This window comes from Oncorhynchus tshawytscha, linkage group LG24 (assembly GCF_018296145.1).
Source record: "Oncorhynchus tshawytscha isolate Ot180627B linkage group LG24, Otsh_v2.0, whole genome shotgun sequence".
Classification (NCBI taxonomy): Eukaryota; Metazoa; Chordata; class Actinopteri; order Salmoniformes; family Salmonidae; genus Oncorhynchus; species Oncorhynchus tshawytscha.
In genome coordinates this window covers 22358885-22375195 of record NC_056452.1, presented here as the reverse complement: position 1 = coordinate 22375195, position 16311 = coordinate 22358885, and the positions used below count along the sequence as shown (strand labels likewise).

At 46.9% G+C, this 16311-nt stretch overlaps 1 protein-coding gene across 1 annotated transcript; it reads right to left on the bottom strand.

Annotated features, from left to right (window-relative positions):
* Positions 1–9: 9 nt before the first annotated feature.
* LOC112223226 lies at positions 10–12800 on the bottom strand. Its single transcript, XM_042305227.1, has 10 exons — positions 12584–12800; positions 11955–12176; positions 11651–11845; positions 10812–11150; positions 5009–5173; positions 4517–4626; positions 2843–2937; positions 2284–2564; positions 1572–1735; positions 10–536 (listed from the first exon to the last, which is right to left on the bottom strand). Exons 1-10 carry the CDS (start codon positions 12798–12800, stop codon positions 357–359), a joined length of 1968 nt encoding a protein of 655 aa, XP_042161161.1. The 3' UTR covers positions 10–356.
* Between the last annotated feature and the right edge of the window lie 3511 nt (positions 12801–16311).

Below are 16311 nucleotides of genomic sequence, written 5' to 3'. Positions count from 1 at the left end.
ACAATGTTCTGCTTTTTCTGCTCATTTTATTGGGTGCATGGTGGGAAATGTAGTCAGGAAAGAGTACAACCCGGAAGTGGAGCAGTGGTTGGGGACAGGGTGGTGGTCAAGGTGTCATAAGTGCCATACAAATTGCAAATATGCACCATTTAAAATGGGATGACATGATTCTGAATGTTACATTTAGCAGGACAGAATGCTCAAGACAAAATTGATAGGTAATGGACATGTCAATGATTCAGTATTGTTCCATCAGTGTGATTACGAAACAAACTGCAATATGGTATCTCTCCCCAAAAAACAATGCTATAGTTTGATGGGTGCAGAGGGGTTGTCAGGTTATGTGTGAGTGTGGTCTAGTGCAGGAAGAAGTCTCTGATGCGGGTAGCCTCGATCCAGGGGATATAGTTGGCGGTGCGGGTGAACACGCTGGGCTTGTTCTCCACGGTGCAGCCAATGGGGCCGAAGCTCACCACACCGTGCACCTCCCACCTGTCACGCCCCAGCTGGCACAGCAGAGGACCCCCTGAGTCACCCTGAGAGGAGAGGGGGTAGAGACATTGTTAGATCACATTCCGATGTTAATACGAAGTACAAGTATGTATTTCTTCCTCCCTTTTGGGTCTTTCCTTCCCTCCCTCTCCCTCTTGCTCCATCCTCCCTCTCTGTCCCCATCTCCCTCTTGCTCCCTCCTCCCATCCTCCCTCTCTGTCCCCATCTCCCTCTTGCTCCATCCTCCTACCCTCCCTCTCTGTCCCCATCTCCCTCTTGCTCTGTCCCCATCTCCCTCTTGCTCCATCCTCCTACCCTCCCTCTCTGTCCCCATCTCCCTTCTTGCTCCCTCTTGCTCCTCCCACCCTCCCTCTCTGTCCCCATCTCCCTCTTGCTCCCTCCTACCCTCCCTCTCTGTCCCCATCTCCCTCTTGCTCCCTCCTCCCACCCTCCCTCTGTCCCCATCTCCCTCTTGCTCCCTCCCCCTCCTTGCTCCCTCCTCCCCTCCCTCTCTGTCCCCATCTCCCTCTTGCTCCCTCCTCCCACCCTCCCTCTCTGTCCCCATCTCCCTCTTGCTCCATCCTCCCTCTCTGTCCCCATCTCCCTCTTGCTCTGTCCCCATCTCCCTCTTGCTCCCTCCTCCTACCCTCCCTCTCTGTCCCCATCTCCCTCTTGCTCCATCCTCCCACCCTCCCTCTCTGTCCCCATCTCCCTCTTGCTCCCTCCTCCCACCCTCCCTCTCTGTCCCCATCTCCCTCTTGCTCCCTCCTCCTACCCTCCCTCTCTGTCCCCATCTCCCTCTTGCTCCATCCTCCTACCCTCCCTCTCTGTCCCCATCTCCCTCTTGCTCCATCCTCCTACCCTCCCTCTCTGTCCCCATCTCCCTCTTGCTCCATCCCTCCTACCCTCCCTCTTCTGTCCCCATCTCCCTCTTGCTCCATCCTCCTACCCTCCCTCTCTGTCCCCATCTCCCTCTTGCTCCATCCTCCTACCCTCCCTCTCTGTCCCCATCTCCCTCTTGCTCCATCCTCCCTCTCTGTCCCCATCTCCCTCTTGCTCTCTCAACCTTCCCTTTCTACCTGGCAGGCAGCAGGTGGTCCTTCTGTGTCTCTGAAGCCGGCACAGATCATGGAGTCCCTGACGCGGTCTCCCCAGAACTTCTTCTGACGGCAGGTCTTGAAGTCGATGATGGGCAGACGGGCCTGGTTCAGAGCCTCAGCCAGAGACACATTCTCCTTCCCACCTGATACACAGACAGGGAAACACCACAGGATTACCTTTTGAGTAACATTCTCGTTACTACTGAATAAAACCCTGGTCGATGCTCTCTTGTCCTCAATCTTAGTTCTCACATAAGTGGTTATCGTCTCCCTCCAGCCTCCCACCTCCACCCTTGTGCCTCCCCCTCTCATTCCACCTTACCCCGTGTGCCTCCCCCTCTCATTCCACCTCCACCCTTGTGCCTCCCCCTCTCATTCCACCTTACCCCTTGTGCCTCCCCCTCTCATTCCACCTCCACCCTTGTGCCTCCCCCTCTCATTCCACCTTACCCCTTGTGCCTCCCCCTCTCATTCCACCTCCACCCTTGTGCCTCCCCCTCTCATTCCACCTTACCCCGTGTGCCTCCCCTCTCATTCCACCTTACCCCTTGTGCCTCCCCTCTCATTCCACCTTACCCCTTGTGCCTCCCCTCTCATTCCACCTTACCCCTTGTGCCTCCCCCTCTCATTCCACCTTACCCCTTGTGCCTCCACCTCCACCCTTGTGCCTCCCCCTCTCATCCCTCCTTACCCCGAGTGTCTCCCCAGCCGGTCACCCAGCAGTATTGTCCAGGCTTCAGGTTGATCTGTTTGCGCGGCAGGCATGCATAGCGTATGTGGTTGTTGGGCACGATGTCAGTGGCAGCCTTGACCAGGGCGATGTCATAGTCCAGCTCGCTGTGCGTGGGGTAACGGAAGTGCTCGTGACGGTAGATCCTCTTCACCGGGATAGTCCTCTCGGGCGTCTCAGAACGTTTCAGCCGATGCTTCCCCAGGACGATCCTCCAACTCCCAGCATCCTCGGCTTTACCCCTGAGACACACAGCATGATGGGTAACTGAGTTCACATAGGGTTCAGACTGAAACTTTCACAATCCTCGCAGGTAATCTAGTAGTCTACTAATCGTTGATGTTTTCTCAAGGTGTTTTGACTCTCGTCTTAACTGAGTTTTAGTGTAGGGGTTAGAGACTAGAGCACTCCTAGGGGTTATTTCTATCTCAGGTTCATGAGTGGTAGCGCACAACATTATTGAAATGGCTCATCTTACTTAGGGAGTCGGTGTGTGTCTGTACTGTCTAACTGGTCTTACTTCTGGAAGCAGTGGGCAGCGGTGAGGACCCAATTCTTGTGGATGAGGGTTCCGCCACAGACGTGGATGTAGTGCTTACTGCCTCTGGGACGAACCTGAGACACACAGGTACCATTAACCCACAAGCAAGACCTTCCTCTTCAAGTAACTGTTCAGTGTTTCCAGATTTCTATTAAATACGACCTGGATTTAATTACAATATGAGTGAAATAATGTTCCTTCCAAAAAAATGGCAATGAAGTATTTTTAAAAAGCAGCCTTTCCGTGTTGGAATGGTGTGTTCATACCCCAACAACAGAATGGTGTGTTCATACCCCAACAACAGAATGGTGTGTTCATACCCCAACAACAGAATGGTGTGTTCATACCCCAACAACAGAATGGTGTGTTCATACCCCAACAACAGAATGGTGTGTTCATACCCCAACAACAGAATGGTGTGTTCATACCCCAACAACAGAATGGTGTGTTCATACCCCAACAACAGAATGGTGTGTTCATACCCCAACAACAGAATGGTTGGGCGTACCCGACGACAGAATGATTTGGGCGTACCCCGACGACAGAATGATTTGGGCGTACCCCGACGACAGAATGATTTGGGCGTACCCCGACGACAGAATGATTTGGGCGTACCCCGACGACAGAATGATTTGGGCGTACCCCGACGACAGAATGATTTGGGCGTACCCCGACGACAGAATGATTTGGGCGTACCCCGACGACAGAATGATTTGGGCGTATACCAGTCATTAAAAATATTCATGCGAGTAGGCCGCTGATTGGTCAGTTCAGCCAATGAGCCAACTTGATATCATGTTCTATTTAAGCAAGGCCCAAGGAGGTGTGCTTCCTTATTGCTTTTATAAACCATTTACCAGCATAAATATAACAGTAAACAAGTCTTTTTGCATTATACCCGTAGTATATTTAAGATCCAAGTGGGTGTGTTCTTAGTCACGACGCAATGGGGAGTGCCTGGATACAGCCCTTAGCCGTGGTATATTGGCCATATACCACAAACCCCCAAGGTGCCTTATTGCTATTATAAACTGGTTACCAGTGTAATTAGGGCAGTACAAATAAATGTTTTGTCATACCTGTGGTAAACGGTCTGATATACCAAGGCTATCAGCATTCAGGGATCAAAATACACAGTTTATGTAAACTGGGTGGTATAAACTGGGTGGTTCGAGCCCTGAATGCTGATTAGCTGACAGCTGTGGTATATCAAAACGTATAGCACGGGTATGACAAAACATTTATTTTTACTGCTCTAATTAGGTTGGTAAAAAGTTTTTAATAGCAATAAGACACCTCAGGGGTTTGTGATATATGGCCAATATACCACGGCTAAAGGCTTTATCCAGGCACTCCATGTTGCGTCGTGTGGGGGAATCCACAGCTTTAAGCCAATCAGCATCCAGGAGCCAAACTCCCTGGTTTCTAAGAGGAAATAGGTAGCATTTTTTAAACGTTGGTTTGAGATGGAAGTTTTTCTCTAATTTCTGCTTTGGCCACATATGAGTATAGGACTAGTCAACAACATTATTTGGAAACTAGTTAAATTATGGACAGTTACTTTCAAGTCAAATTTTCACTTAGTCCCTAAGTAAGATTTCCTGAAGTTAGCAGGTAGAAGTATATTTATTGATTGATTTGTTGACTGATTACCTGTAAGGAGACCTGCCATGGCCAGGAGTGAGGTCTGGCCTCGTTGCCAGAGACGATCCGTTCAGCCATGTTGGGTTTGTAGTGTGCCATGCCACAGTCCTTAGGCCAGTCTATAGGAGATAAAATACACATGAACTGTCAGTACAGTCAGACTAATACTGATCCTAGATCAGCCACATCAAAGTCTGTGGGCCAGTTTAAGAATATAAGAGATCAGAGACTATGGCTGCGTTTACACAGGCACCCCAATTCTGATACTTTTCCCATTAATTGGTCTATTGACCAATCAGATCTGCTCTTTTGCCCATAATTGGGCAGCTTGTGTAAACAGCCTTTGTGACTATCACAGGTCAGAACAATTAGAATTATATATATGTTTTAATGTTTGACTTCGTTTTAGTTATTGGCCCAAGTAGAAAGGGTTGAGATCACACTGAATAAACGAGAACAAGGTGTAGTCGCTGTTAAGATGACTGTGTGTTTCTGGCTCACCTAGTTGCAGGACTTTGTGCTGGGCCTGGGGCAGTCTGCCGGGGGTCAGGGTGTATGTGCCGGCAGGCAGAGCCGACACACTCAACAGCAGCAGCAGAGATAGGAGCGGAGGTCCTGGAACATCAACCATCTCCAGCAGAATCACTGCCTCGTGTCCACAGCTCACTATTTATACAGCACTGGACAAACTCAGTCATATACACATACACACACTCAAAACTAATATGCACACACACACACACACACACACACACACACACACACACACACACACACACACACACACACACACACACACACACACACACACACACACACACACACACACACCCCCTTACCCCAAGGACAAAAAGGACCACAAAGCCCCAGCGTTGGATTGTTCTCCTGCAACCAGGGGCTTCTGGGAGGCCCATCAGCACTTTCAACACACACACACATTCACGCACACACACACACATTCATACATGCGCATGCATGAATACATACACACAGGCACAACACGCTCCCTTGGCCGCAGACATAGGACAAACATGTAGGTCAAACAGCTGTACTCGACACTCACCCCATGACGCACATCACCCCCCCCTTCCCCATCAGCCCACCCCCTGATCCTGTGTCACGTGACCCGGTGACCTCTAGATGACCTTACCTGTACCCCCAAACCCCACCCCCTACCCCCATAAACACACACACAATTGATCAGATCATCACTCTACCCATTCATGCCTACAAGCTATTATACCCCATTACTTGTCATTATAAATTGGGAGGTTTGAGCCCTGAATGCTGATTGGCTGACAGAAATGGTATATCAGACCGTATACCATGGGTATGACAAAACACTTATTTTTACTGCTTTCATTACGTTGGTAACCAGTTTATAACTCCGCGTTGCATCGTGCCTAAGAACACCCCTTAGCCGTGGTATATTGTCCATGTCCTACACAAACCGGGCCTTATGGCTTAAATAATCTCCCTCACAAGGCTTACTTTTACTTATCTAAACATTTACTTAACTATAAATCGGCACCAGTTAACCTCTGTAACCTATCCAATAAAATACAAAACCACTTTATTGGAAATATATGACATTAAATTCATCCAAACCTCCCTAGGGCTCTGGATGGATGAAGTCATCCTATATAAGTTTGGCCTGCAACTAGGCCCAAGACTGTACCACTTTCATCCCACAGGGGGCATGATGTAAAAAGAGAGAGAGAGAGCGAGAGCTTTGTTACTCTACATGATACATACAACTACCGTGTTTGTTCGTTAACAGTGAGATATGACAACAGTAGAAGCAGCTAGCGAGGTGAGGTTGCAGGCCTTTACTACGGTGAAAGACAGGGAATGTGCCTGCTCATCTGAACAGTGGCACTACACAGGGCCTGAATGAACTGAACATATATAGTATAGACTCACTCACACCACCATGGTTCACCAAGTTTATACACGGTCTGTGAGTGCCTGTGTGTTTATTTTGAGCGGGTGAGGGAGTGTGCTGTATATGTAAAGTGCAGAGAATACACAGAGAATACACAGAGAATACATAGAGAATACATAGAGAATACACAGAGAATACACAGAGAATACATAGAGAATACATAGAGAATACATAGAGAATACATAGAGAATACATAGAGAATACACAGAGAATACATAGAGAATACATAGAGAATACATAGAGAATACACAGAGAATACATAGAGAATACATAGAGAATACATAGAGAATACACAGAGAATACACAGAGAATACATAGAGAATACACAGAGAATACACAGAGAATACACAGAGAATACATAGAGAATACACAGAGAATACATAGAGAATACACAGAGAATACATAGAGAATACACAGAGAATACACAGAGAATACATAGAGAATACACAGAGAATACACAGAGAATACATAGAGAATACATAGAGAATACACAGAGAATACATAGAGAATACATAGAGAATACATAGAGAATACACAGAGAATACACAGAGAATACACAGAGAATACATAGAGAATACATAGAGAATACATAGAGAATACACAGAGAATACATAGAGAATACACAGAGAATACATAGAGAATACACAGAGAATACACAGAGAATACATAGAGAATACATAGAGAATACATAGAGAATACACAGAGAATACATAGAGAATACACAGAGAATACATAGAGAATACACAGAGAATACATAGAGAATACATAGAGAATACATAGAGAATACATAGAGAATACACAGAGAATACACAGAGAATACATAGAGAATACATAGAGAATACATAGAGAATACATAGAGAATACACAGAGAATACATAGAGAATACATAGAGAATACATAGAGAATACATAGAGAATACACAGAGAATACATAGAGAATACATAGAGAATACATGTGAAAGTGACAATAGTTGTGTTTTGACCAGATTATTTAATACATGACAGTTTTTTTTCTTCCATTGGAGATTCTTTACAATCAACCACAGCATCCATACATTCACATTCCCACACGTATTGTAATACTCTGCAGTTAGGCAGTAACTGATCAATAACAAAACACATATTGACGTCAATGAATCCTGGACCTGTTATTGCAGCCCTGAACTCAAGTAGTATCTCTTCTATTAAAAAGCAAAACTTGTTTTACCTACTGGCAGATACATTTGAATACCAACAGAAATACATTTTGTTTGAGGTAACAACAAAAATATAAAGTAGCTAAAAACTAAACTACATCAGTATGGAGTCCAGGTTTATACAGATGGACTCCAGTGTTAGGTATTTACAGATGGACTCTAGTGTTAGGGCAATACAGATGGACTCCAGTGTTAGGTATTTACAGATGGACTCCAGTGTTAGGTATTTACAGATGGACTCTAGTGTTAGGTATTTACAGATGGACTCTAGTGTTAGGTATTTACAGATGGACTCCAGTGTTAGGTATTTACAGATGGACTCCAGTGTTAGGTGTTTACAGATGGACTCCAGTGTTAGGTATTTACAGATGGACTCTAGTGTTAGGTATTTACAGATGGACTCTAGTGTTAGGTATTTACAGATGGACTCTAGTGTTAGGTATTTACAGATGGACTCTAGTGTTAGGTATTTACAGATGGACTCCAGTGTTAGGTATTTACAGATGGACTCCAGTGTTAGGTATTTACAGATGGACTCTAGTGTTAGGTATTTACAGATGGACTCCAGTGTTAGGTATTTACAGATGGACTCTAGTGTTAGGTATTTACAGATGGACTCCAGTGTTAGGTATTTACAGATGGACTCCAGTGTTAGGTATTTACAGATGGACTCCAGTGTTAGGTATTTACAGATGGACTCCAGTGTTAGGTATTTACAGATGGACTCCAGTGTTAGGTATTTACAGATGGACTCTAGTGTTAGGTATTTACAGATGGACTCTAGTGTTAGGTATTTACAGATGGACTCTAGTGTTAGGTATTTACAGATGGACTCCAGTGTTAGGTATTTACAGATGGACTCCAGTGTTAGGTATTTACAGATGGACTCTAGTGTTAGGTATTTACAGATGGACTCTAGTGTTAGGTATTTACAGATGGACTCTAGTGTTAGGTATTTACAGATGGACTCTAGTGTTAGGTATTTACAGATGGACTCCAGTGTTAGGTATTTACAGATGGACTCTAGTGTTAGGTATTTACAGATGGACTCCAGTGTTAGGTATTTACAGATGGACTCTAGTGTTAGGTATTTACAGATGGACTCCAGTGTTAGGTATTTACAGATGGACTCCAGTGTTAGGTATTTACAGATGGACTCCAGTGTTAGGTATTTACAGATGGACTACAGTGTTGGGGCTATACGGTGACTCTTTTCCCTTTCAGACTGAACCCCACCAACCCCCTGTGTTAGTCCTATGCAGTCATCGGTTAGTCTTATAATGGGAGAATGTTCACCTTCTGGGTGTGCTTCCAGTGTTAGTCATTGGGGTTTGAGGAGCGAATGCATCGCTTTAGTGACCTGATCACTCCTCCACTCGTCTTTCTGCGCCCACTCTCATGGGACGACGACTTACGAGACAGCACCGGTGTCCCCTCCTCCTCTGTACCTTCTCCCTCCTCCTCTCCTCTCTTTACCTCTCCTTCTCTCTCTCCCTTTCTTTCTCCCTCTGCTTCTCTCTGTACATCTCCTTCTCTCTCTACCTCTCCTCGCTTTCTATCTCCCTCTCTGTCTCCCTCTCCTTTAGTGTCAGTCTCAGTCTCTATAGCAGCAGTCGCCATGCTATTGATCGATAAGGGTGTGACAAGGGTTGCCATTGGGGAAGTTGCCATGAAAGTGGCCTTTCTTTTGTTTGTGACAGGGGTTGACGTGGTTGCGGTTTCCATGGAAGCGGTCTTGAGCTTGATTGTCATAACAGGGGTTGACGTAGTAGTGGTTTCCATGGGAGGGTTCTTGGTCTTAGACATGATCTTAACCCTTGACTTGGGTTTGGTCTTGGAAGTGGTTTCTGTGTTTGTGCTGTCTGTCCTGGTCAGGAGTTGTAGGTGTTTCTGGAAGACACAATAAGATTAGATTAGAGAAAAAATGATTACATATAGAAACCATCACCTGAATAGTCGAGCTACACACACACACACACACACACACACACACACACACACACACACACACACACACACACACACACACACACACACACACACACACACACACACACACACACACACACACACACACACACACACACACACACACACACACACACACACACACACACACACACACACACACACACACACACACACACACACACACACACACACACACACACACACACACACACACACACACACACACACACACACACACACACACACACACACACACACACACACACACACACACATACACACACACACACACACACACACACACACACACACACACACACACACACACACACACACACACACACACACACACACACACACACACACACACACACACACACATACACACACACACACACACACACACACACACACACACACACACACACACACACACACACACACACACACACACACACACACACACACACACACACACACACACACACACACACACACACACACACACACACACACACACACACACACACACACACACACACACACACACACACACACACACACACACACACACACACACACACATACACACACACACACACACACACACACACACACACACACACACACACACACACACACACACACACACACATACACACATACACACACACACACACACACACACACACACACACACACACACACACACACACACACATACACACACACACACACACACACACACACACACACACACACACACACACACACACACACACACACACACACACACACACACATACACACATACACACACACACATACACACACACACACACACACACACACACACACACATACACACATACACATCTGTAGGGATGGAAACCACACAGGGTTACACACACACACACACACACACACACACACACACACATACACACATACACACACACACATCTGTAGGGATGGAAACCACACAGGGTTAACACACACACACACACACACACACATCTGTAGGGATGGAAACCACACAGGGTTAACACACACACACACACACACACACACACACACACACACACACACACACACACACACACACACACACACACACACACACACACACACACACACACACACATCTGTAGGGATGGAAACCACACAGGGTTAACACACACACACACACACACCTACACACATCTGTAAGGCTGAGCTGAGCACCTCTGGGTCCAGGGAGGCTCCGTAAACATCCCAGGTCAGTCCATCTTCATCCCACTGCACCTGTTTCATACTACTCCTCCTCTTGCTGTGATCCCTCTCTCCACTCCTCCTCCTCTCCTCCTCCTGTACCACCATCTTCAGACAGGACCTCCTCCTCCCCATCTCCCCCAGCGGGGGAGAGCTGCTCTCCTCCCACTTCACCTCCTCCTCACTCTCCTCTCCAGGGCTGTCCAGAGAGAACATACTGGAAGAAGGCAACATCAGGTTGGAGTGGGAGCCAAGCGATGACCTCAGGTTCAACCTTGACCCTGGAGGGGACCCCAAGATTGACTGTGAACCTAGATAAGAGTTGTAGCCAATGTAGGAGTGGGACCGAGGGGGGGACCCCAGATTACTGTCCGACCCATGATCCTTTATGGAGCTCTGGAAGGACTGACCTAAAGTTGAACTTTGACCCTAAAGATGACCCCGCCTGCACCCCTACCTCAACCAGCTCCCTCTGTGATGTCATCATCCCCTCATCCTTGAACCCTGACCCCTGGGGTGATGACGTCATCAAGTTCATGACCCCTGAGTGGGCAGAGTTATAGCAGCAGCGGTGGCAGCCATCCAATCGCGAGTCACTGAGGGAGGAGACTAAAGCCACCGACCTCTGACCTCGGTCAGATGGACAAGTGCGCCTCTGTAACCATGACAACGCCAGGTGAGATGGTGGGCTCGGGAAAAACACCCAAGGGTCCATCACCACATCTTGCTGCTGTACAGGGGCTACCCAGGCTAACACCCAGGTGATGTGTGTTGTTGTTACGACTGGGACTGGGTTTTGCATTCAGGATAGGGGGCTTCTCTCCATAGCATGTCCCCACACTGGTGCACCCTGGCTGGGGTGGGACCAGCTCATTGTTGCCCCTCTCCACTAGACCCTCCTCACCTTGAGCTCTACAGGAAGGAGAGGGGAAGGGGTAGGGGGAAGAAGAATGCTTGTGGGGGGAACGAGCCTCGTCTGTGTAAGGATTTGGTGGGCATCTTTTATGTGTCAGGGATGAGGCTAGGGGTGAGGTTACAGGTAGGGGTGAGATTACAGGTGAGGTTTCAGGTAGGGTTGAGGTTACAGATGAGGTTACAGGTGAGGTTACAGGTAGAGGTGAGGTTACAGGTGAGGTTACGTGTGAGGGTAGGGGTGAGGTTACAGGTGAGGGTAGGGGTGAGGTTACAGGTGAGGGTAGAGGTGAGGTTACAGGTAGTGGTGAGGGTAGAGGTGAGGTTAAAGGTGGAGTTGTGGGTAGGGAGGATATTAAAGGTAGGGGTGAGGACACAGCTGAGGGTGTGTGTGTCTGATGGGGTGTGTTTACAGTTAGGTGTGATGGTATGTATTGTAGGGGGTGGCATGATTGTAGTGTTGTGGCGTGTGTGGGTGTGTTTAGGGGTGAGGTTACAGTTAGGGGTGAGGAAGACTGAGACTCAGACGACAGTTTGGAGCAGCGAGTGAAGTATGGGACGCAGGGGCTCTCCTCAGTTATAATCCAGGGGCGGGAGGCCCCTCCCTTCCACATGACAGTCTCTGGCGTGCTGCCGCCACTACACACACTCCAACTCTCCACACGCTCGTTGCCAAGGGGAGATCCGTGCCCGTGTATGTTTTGAGACGTGTGTGAGGGTGTGTGTTGTCTGTATTGCTGCTGCTGTGTGAGCTTTGGTGTTTGTGTGTTTGGGGAGGAGTGTGTGTTATGGCTGGCGCTACGTCTCAGCTCCAGTTTTGCCCAGGCCGGGTCTAGCAGATGCTGGTGTCCGGTTGCCATGACTATGTCCATGGAGCTCTTGGAGAGAGAGTAGATGGGTGAGCGTTCTTCCTCTTCTTCTCCCCCTTCCTTTCTCTTTGTCCTGAATCCACCTGTTGACCCAAAATGGCAGCTGGCAGGGGGGAAGTGGTCCGATGACGGACGCCAGCGCCTCGCCATGGCAACAACACTGACAAATAGGAAGAAGGGATCAATCAATGTGTCTTCCAGCAGTGCCTGGTTGTTTGTTCGACTCAGATTAATTCTTTCTTTAATTTCTTTCCCTCTACTCCCTGTCTTTCTCTTCTTTCATAAACCCTTCCTGTCAGATGCTCCCTGACTCTTCTCTTACTCTCTCGCACGCACACACACACACACACACACACACACACACACACACACACACACACACACACACACACACACACACACACACACACACACACACACACACACACACACACACACACACACACACACACACACACACACACACAGACACAGACACAGACACAGACAGATTAACTTCCGGTAATAAGATTACAGGGTCCAGATTATTAGATTAGTTAGTAAAACGTAGGATTGAGTTAGAGTTAAGAGATCATTTAGCCCTAACAGGTGGCCACTTCCTCTCCCTTCTGTCTCTCTCTCTTCCTCTCTCTCCCTTCATTGTCTTTTCACTGGGGAACAGCCTTCGTTGTGTTTTCGCTAGTGACTAGCCGCTGTGTTTTTGGTTCTGGTTGTGCCAAATTGTGTCAAATTGGCTGGGTGTCCTTGGGTGGTGGACCATTCTTGATACACACTGGAAACTGTTGAGCATGAAAAACACAGCAGCGTTGCAGTTCTTGACACACTCAAACCGGTGCGCCTGGCATTTACTACCCCGTTCAGAGGCACTTCAATATGTTTTTCTTGCCCATTCACTAGTGATGGGGAGACAAAGCTTCCTGAACCGTTAAGGCTTTCCAACCAATTGTGTTGAAAATAGATTCATTACTCGATACTGATCAACACAGTGTACGCTAGTGGCACCTGCTGGTCAAAATGATTTAGAGCAGCCAAATTATTATAGATGATACCCCATAACACATGCGCAGAGTAGCATTTTTGTCTTTGACCCGAAACCAATACCAAAGCAATCAGGTGGTTGTTCGGCGAAACAAGGCTTTGGATGTTATGCCACAAAAATATAAATAACGTACATTTTTCTAAACACCCGTTACTGAAATGGCTGTTCCAGTTGAAGTAGTCTCATTCATGTACCTTCCAAACTGTGGCAGCCATTCTAAATGCAGATGATGGAAATCCACTTTAGGATTTCAATTGTAATTATACATCACTTTGCTAGCCAGTTTGTGACTTGATGTTGGGTTTTCTTTAGCTTATGCTGGTCTCCAGTGTCCAAAACACAGTGAAGGCTAGTCACCAGCAAAAACACAACGAAGGCTGGTCACCAGCAAAAACACAACGAAGGCTGGTCACCAGCAAAAACACAACGAAGGCTGGTCACCAGCAAAAACACAACGAAGGCTAGTCACCAGCAAAAACACAAGGAAGGCTGGTCTGCCAGCTAAAACACAACGAAGGCTGGTCACCAGCAAAAACACAACGAAGGCTAGTCACCAGCAAAAACACAAGGAAGGCTGGTCTGCCAGCTAAAACACAAGGAAGGCTGGTCTGCCAGCTAGACCCTGCTGGTCAGATCAGCTTTACCACATAGACCCTCATATCCAACTAACAGATCCAGAGTTGAGTTTTATCTTTTTTTCCCCACAATAATAATGTCTGCACACTAATAAAGCAGCTCACTGTTTGCATTTTTGTTCACATGAAAACCAAGAAACGCAGGGCAGGTTCAACTAGAAAATCAATGTGTAATGTGAGCACCCACGTCCTGGGATTGAGGATAAACAGAATGAAATGGGGAAATGTGAGCACCCACGTCCTGGGATTGAGGATAAACAGAATGAAATGGGGAAATGTGAGCACCCACGTCCTGAGCATCTTGATTGGCTGTATCACCACTTGGTATGGTAAATGCACCACCCTCGATTGCTCCAGAGGGTGGTGCGGGCAGCCCAGTACGTCACTGGGGCCAAGCTCCCTGCCATTCAGGACCTCCATATCATGTGGTGTCAGAGGAAGGACTGAAAAATTGCCAAAGAATCCAGCCACCCAAGCCATAGACTGTTCACTTTGCTACCATCTGGCAAAAGGTACGGAAGGGAGCATCTGCTCTCGGAACAGCAGGCTCCAAGACAGCTTCTACCACCAAGCCATAATACTGCTAAATAGTTCATTAATGGTTACACAGTCTATCTGCACTGACCCTACCCACTAGGCACATACAGGTTGAATCAATGTTGTTTCTATGTCATTTCAATGAAATTACACACTCACAAGATGATATATGCAATACATACTAGACACACACACACACTACAATGGCAATCTCACACAAAACCCACACAAAATCAAATCAAATCAAATGTTATTTGTCACATACACATGGTTAGCAGATGTTAATGCGAGTGTAGCGAAATGCTTGTGCTTCTAGTTCCGACAATGCAGTAATAACCAACAAGTAATCTAACTAACAATTCCAAAACTACTGTCTTATACACAGTGTAAGGGGATAAAGAATATGTACATAAGGACATATGAATGAGTGATGGTACAGAGCAGCATAGGCAAGATACAGTAGATGGTATCGAGTACAGTATATACATATGAGATGAGTATGTAAACAAAGTGGCATAGTTAAAGTGGCTAGTGATACATGTATTACATAAGGATGCAGTCGATGATATAGAGTACAGTATATACGTATGCATATGAGATGAATAATGTAGGGTAAGTAACATTATATAAGGTAGCATTGTTTAAAGTGGCTAGTGATATATTTACATAATTTCCCATCAATTCCCATTATTAAAGTGGCTGGAGTTGAGTCAGTGTCAGTGTCAGTGTGTTGGCAGCAGCCACTCAATGTTAGTGGTGGCTGTTTAACAGTCTGATGGCCTTGAGATAGAAGCTGTTTTTCAGTCTCTCGGTCCCAGCTTCGCCTTCTGGATGATAGCGGGGTGAACAGGCAGTGGCTCGGGTGGTTGATGTCCTTGATGATCTTTATGGCCTTCCTGTAACATCGGGTGGTGTAGGTGTCCTGGAGGGCAGGTAGTTTGCCCCCGGTGATGCGTTGTGCAGACCTCACTACCCTCTGGAGAGACTTACGGTTGTGGGCGGAGCAGTTGCCGTACCAGGCGGTGATACAGCCCGCCAGGATGCTCTCGATTGTGCATCTGTAGAAGTTTGTGAGTGCTTTTGGTGACAAGCCGAATTTCTTCAGCCTCCTGAGGTTGAAGAGGCGCTGCTGCGCCTTCTTCACGATGCTGTCTGTGTGAGTGGACCAATTCAGTTTGTCTGTGATGTGTATGCCGAGGAACTTAAAACTTGCTACCCTCTCCACTACTGTTCCATCGATGTGGATAGGGGGGTGTTCCCTCTGCTGTTTCCTGAAGTCCACACATACACTACATACGTATACCGACACAACACAAACACACACACTTTTATACTCATCATATGCTGCTGCTACTCCATTCTTTATTTTACTCTTATTATAATCTATCCTGATGCCTAGTCACTTTATCCTGCCTTCATAGACATATCTACCTCAAATACCTTGTACCTC

Bases quoted from the DNA above. Each gene is read 5' to 3' on its own strand.
- LOC112223226 (XM_042305227.1), bottom strand. From the start codon at position 12,800: ATGGCGAGGCGCTGGCGTCCGTCATCGGACCACTTCCCCCCTGCCAGC. The intron at 11,151-11,650 runs GTAACAACAACA...GGTCCCCTCCAG, and splicing joins TGCAAAACCCAGTCCCAGTC to GGTCAAGGTTGAACCTGAGG. The intron at 4,627-5,008 runs GTGAGCCAGAAA...TATCTCCTATAG, and splicing joins GCACAAAGTCCTGCAACTAG to ACTGGCCTAAGGACTGTGGC.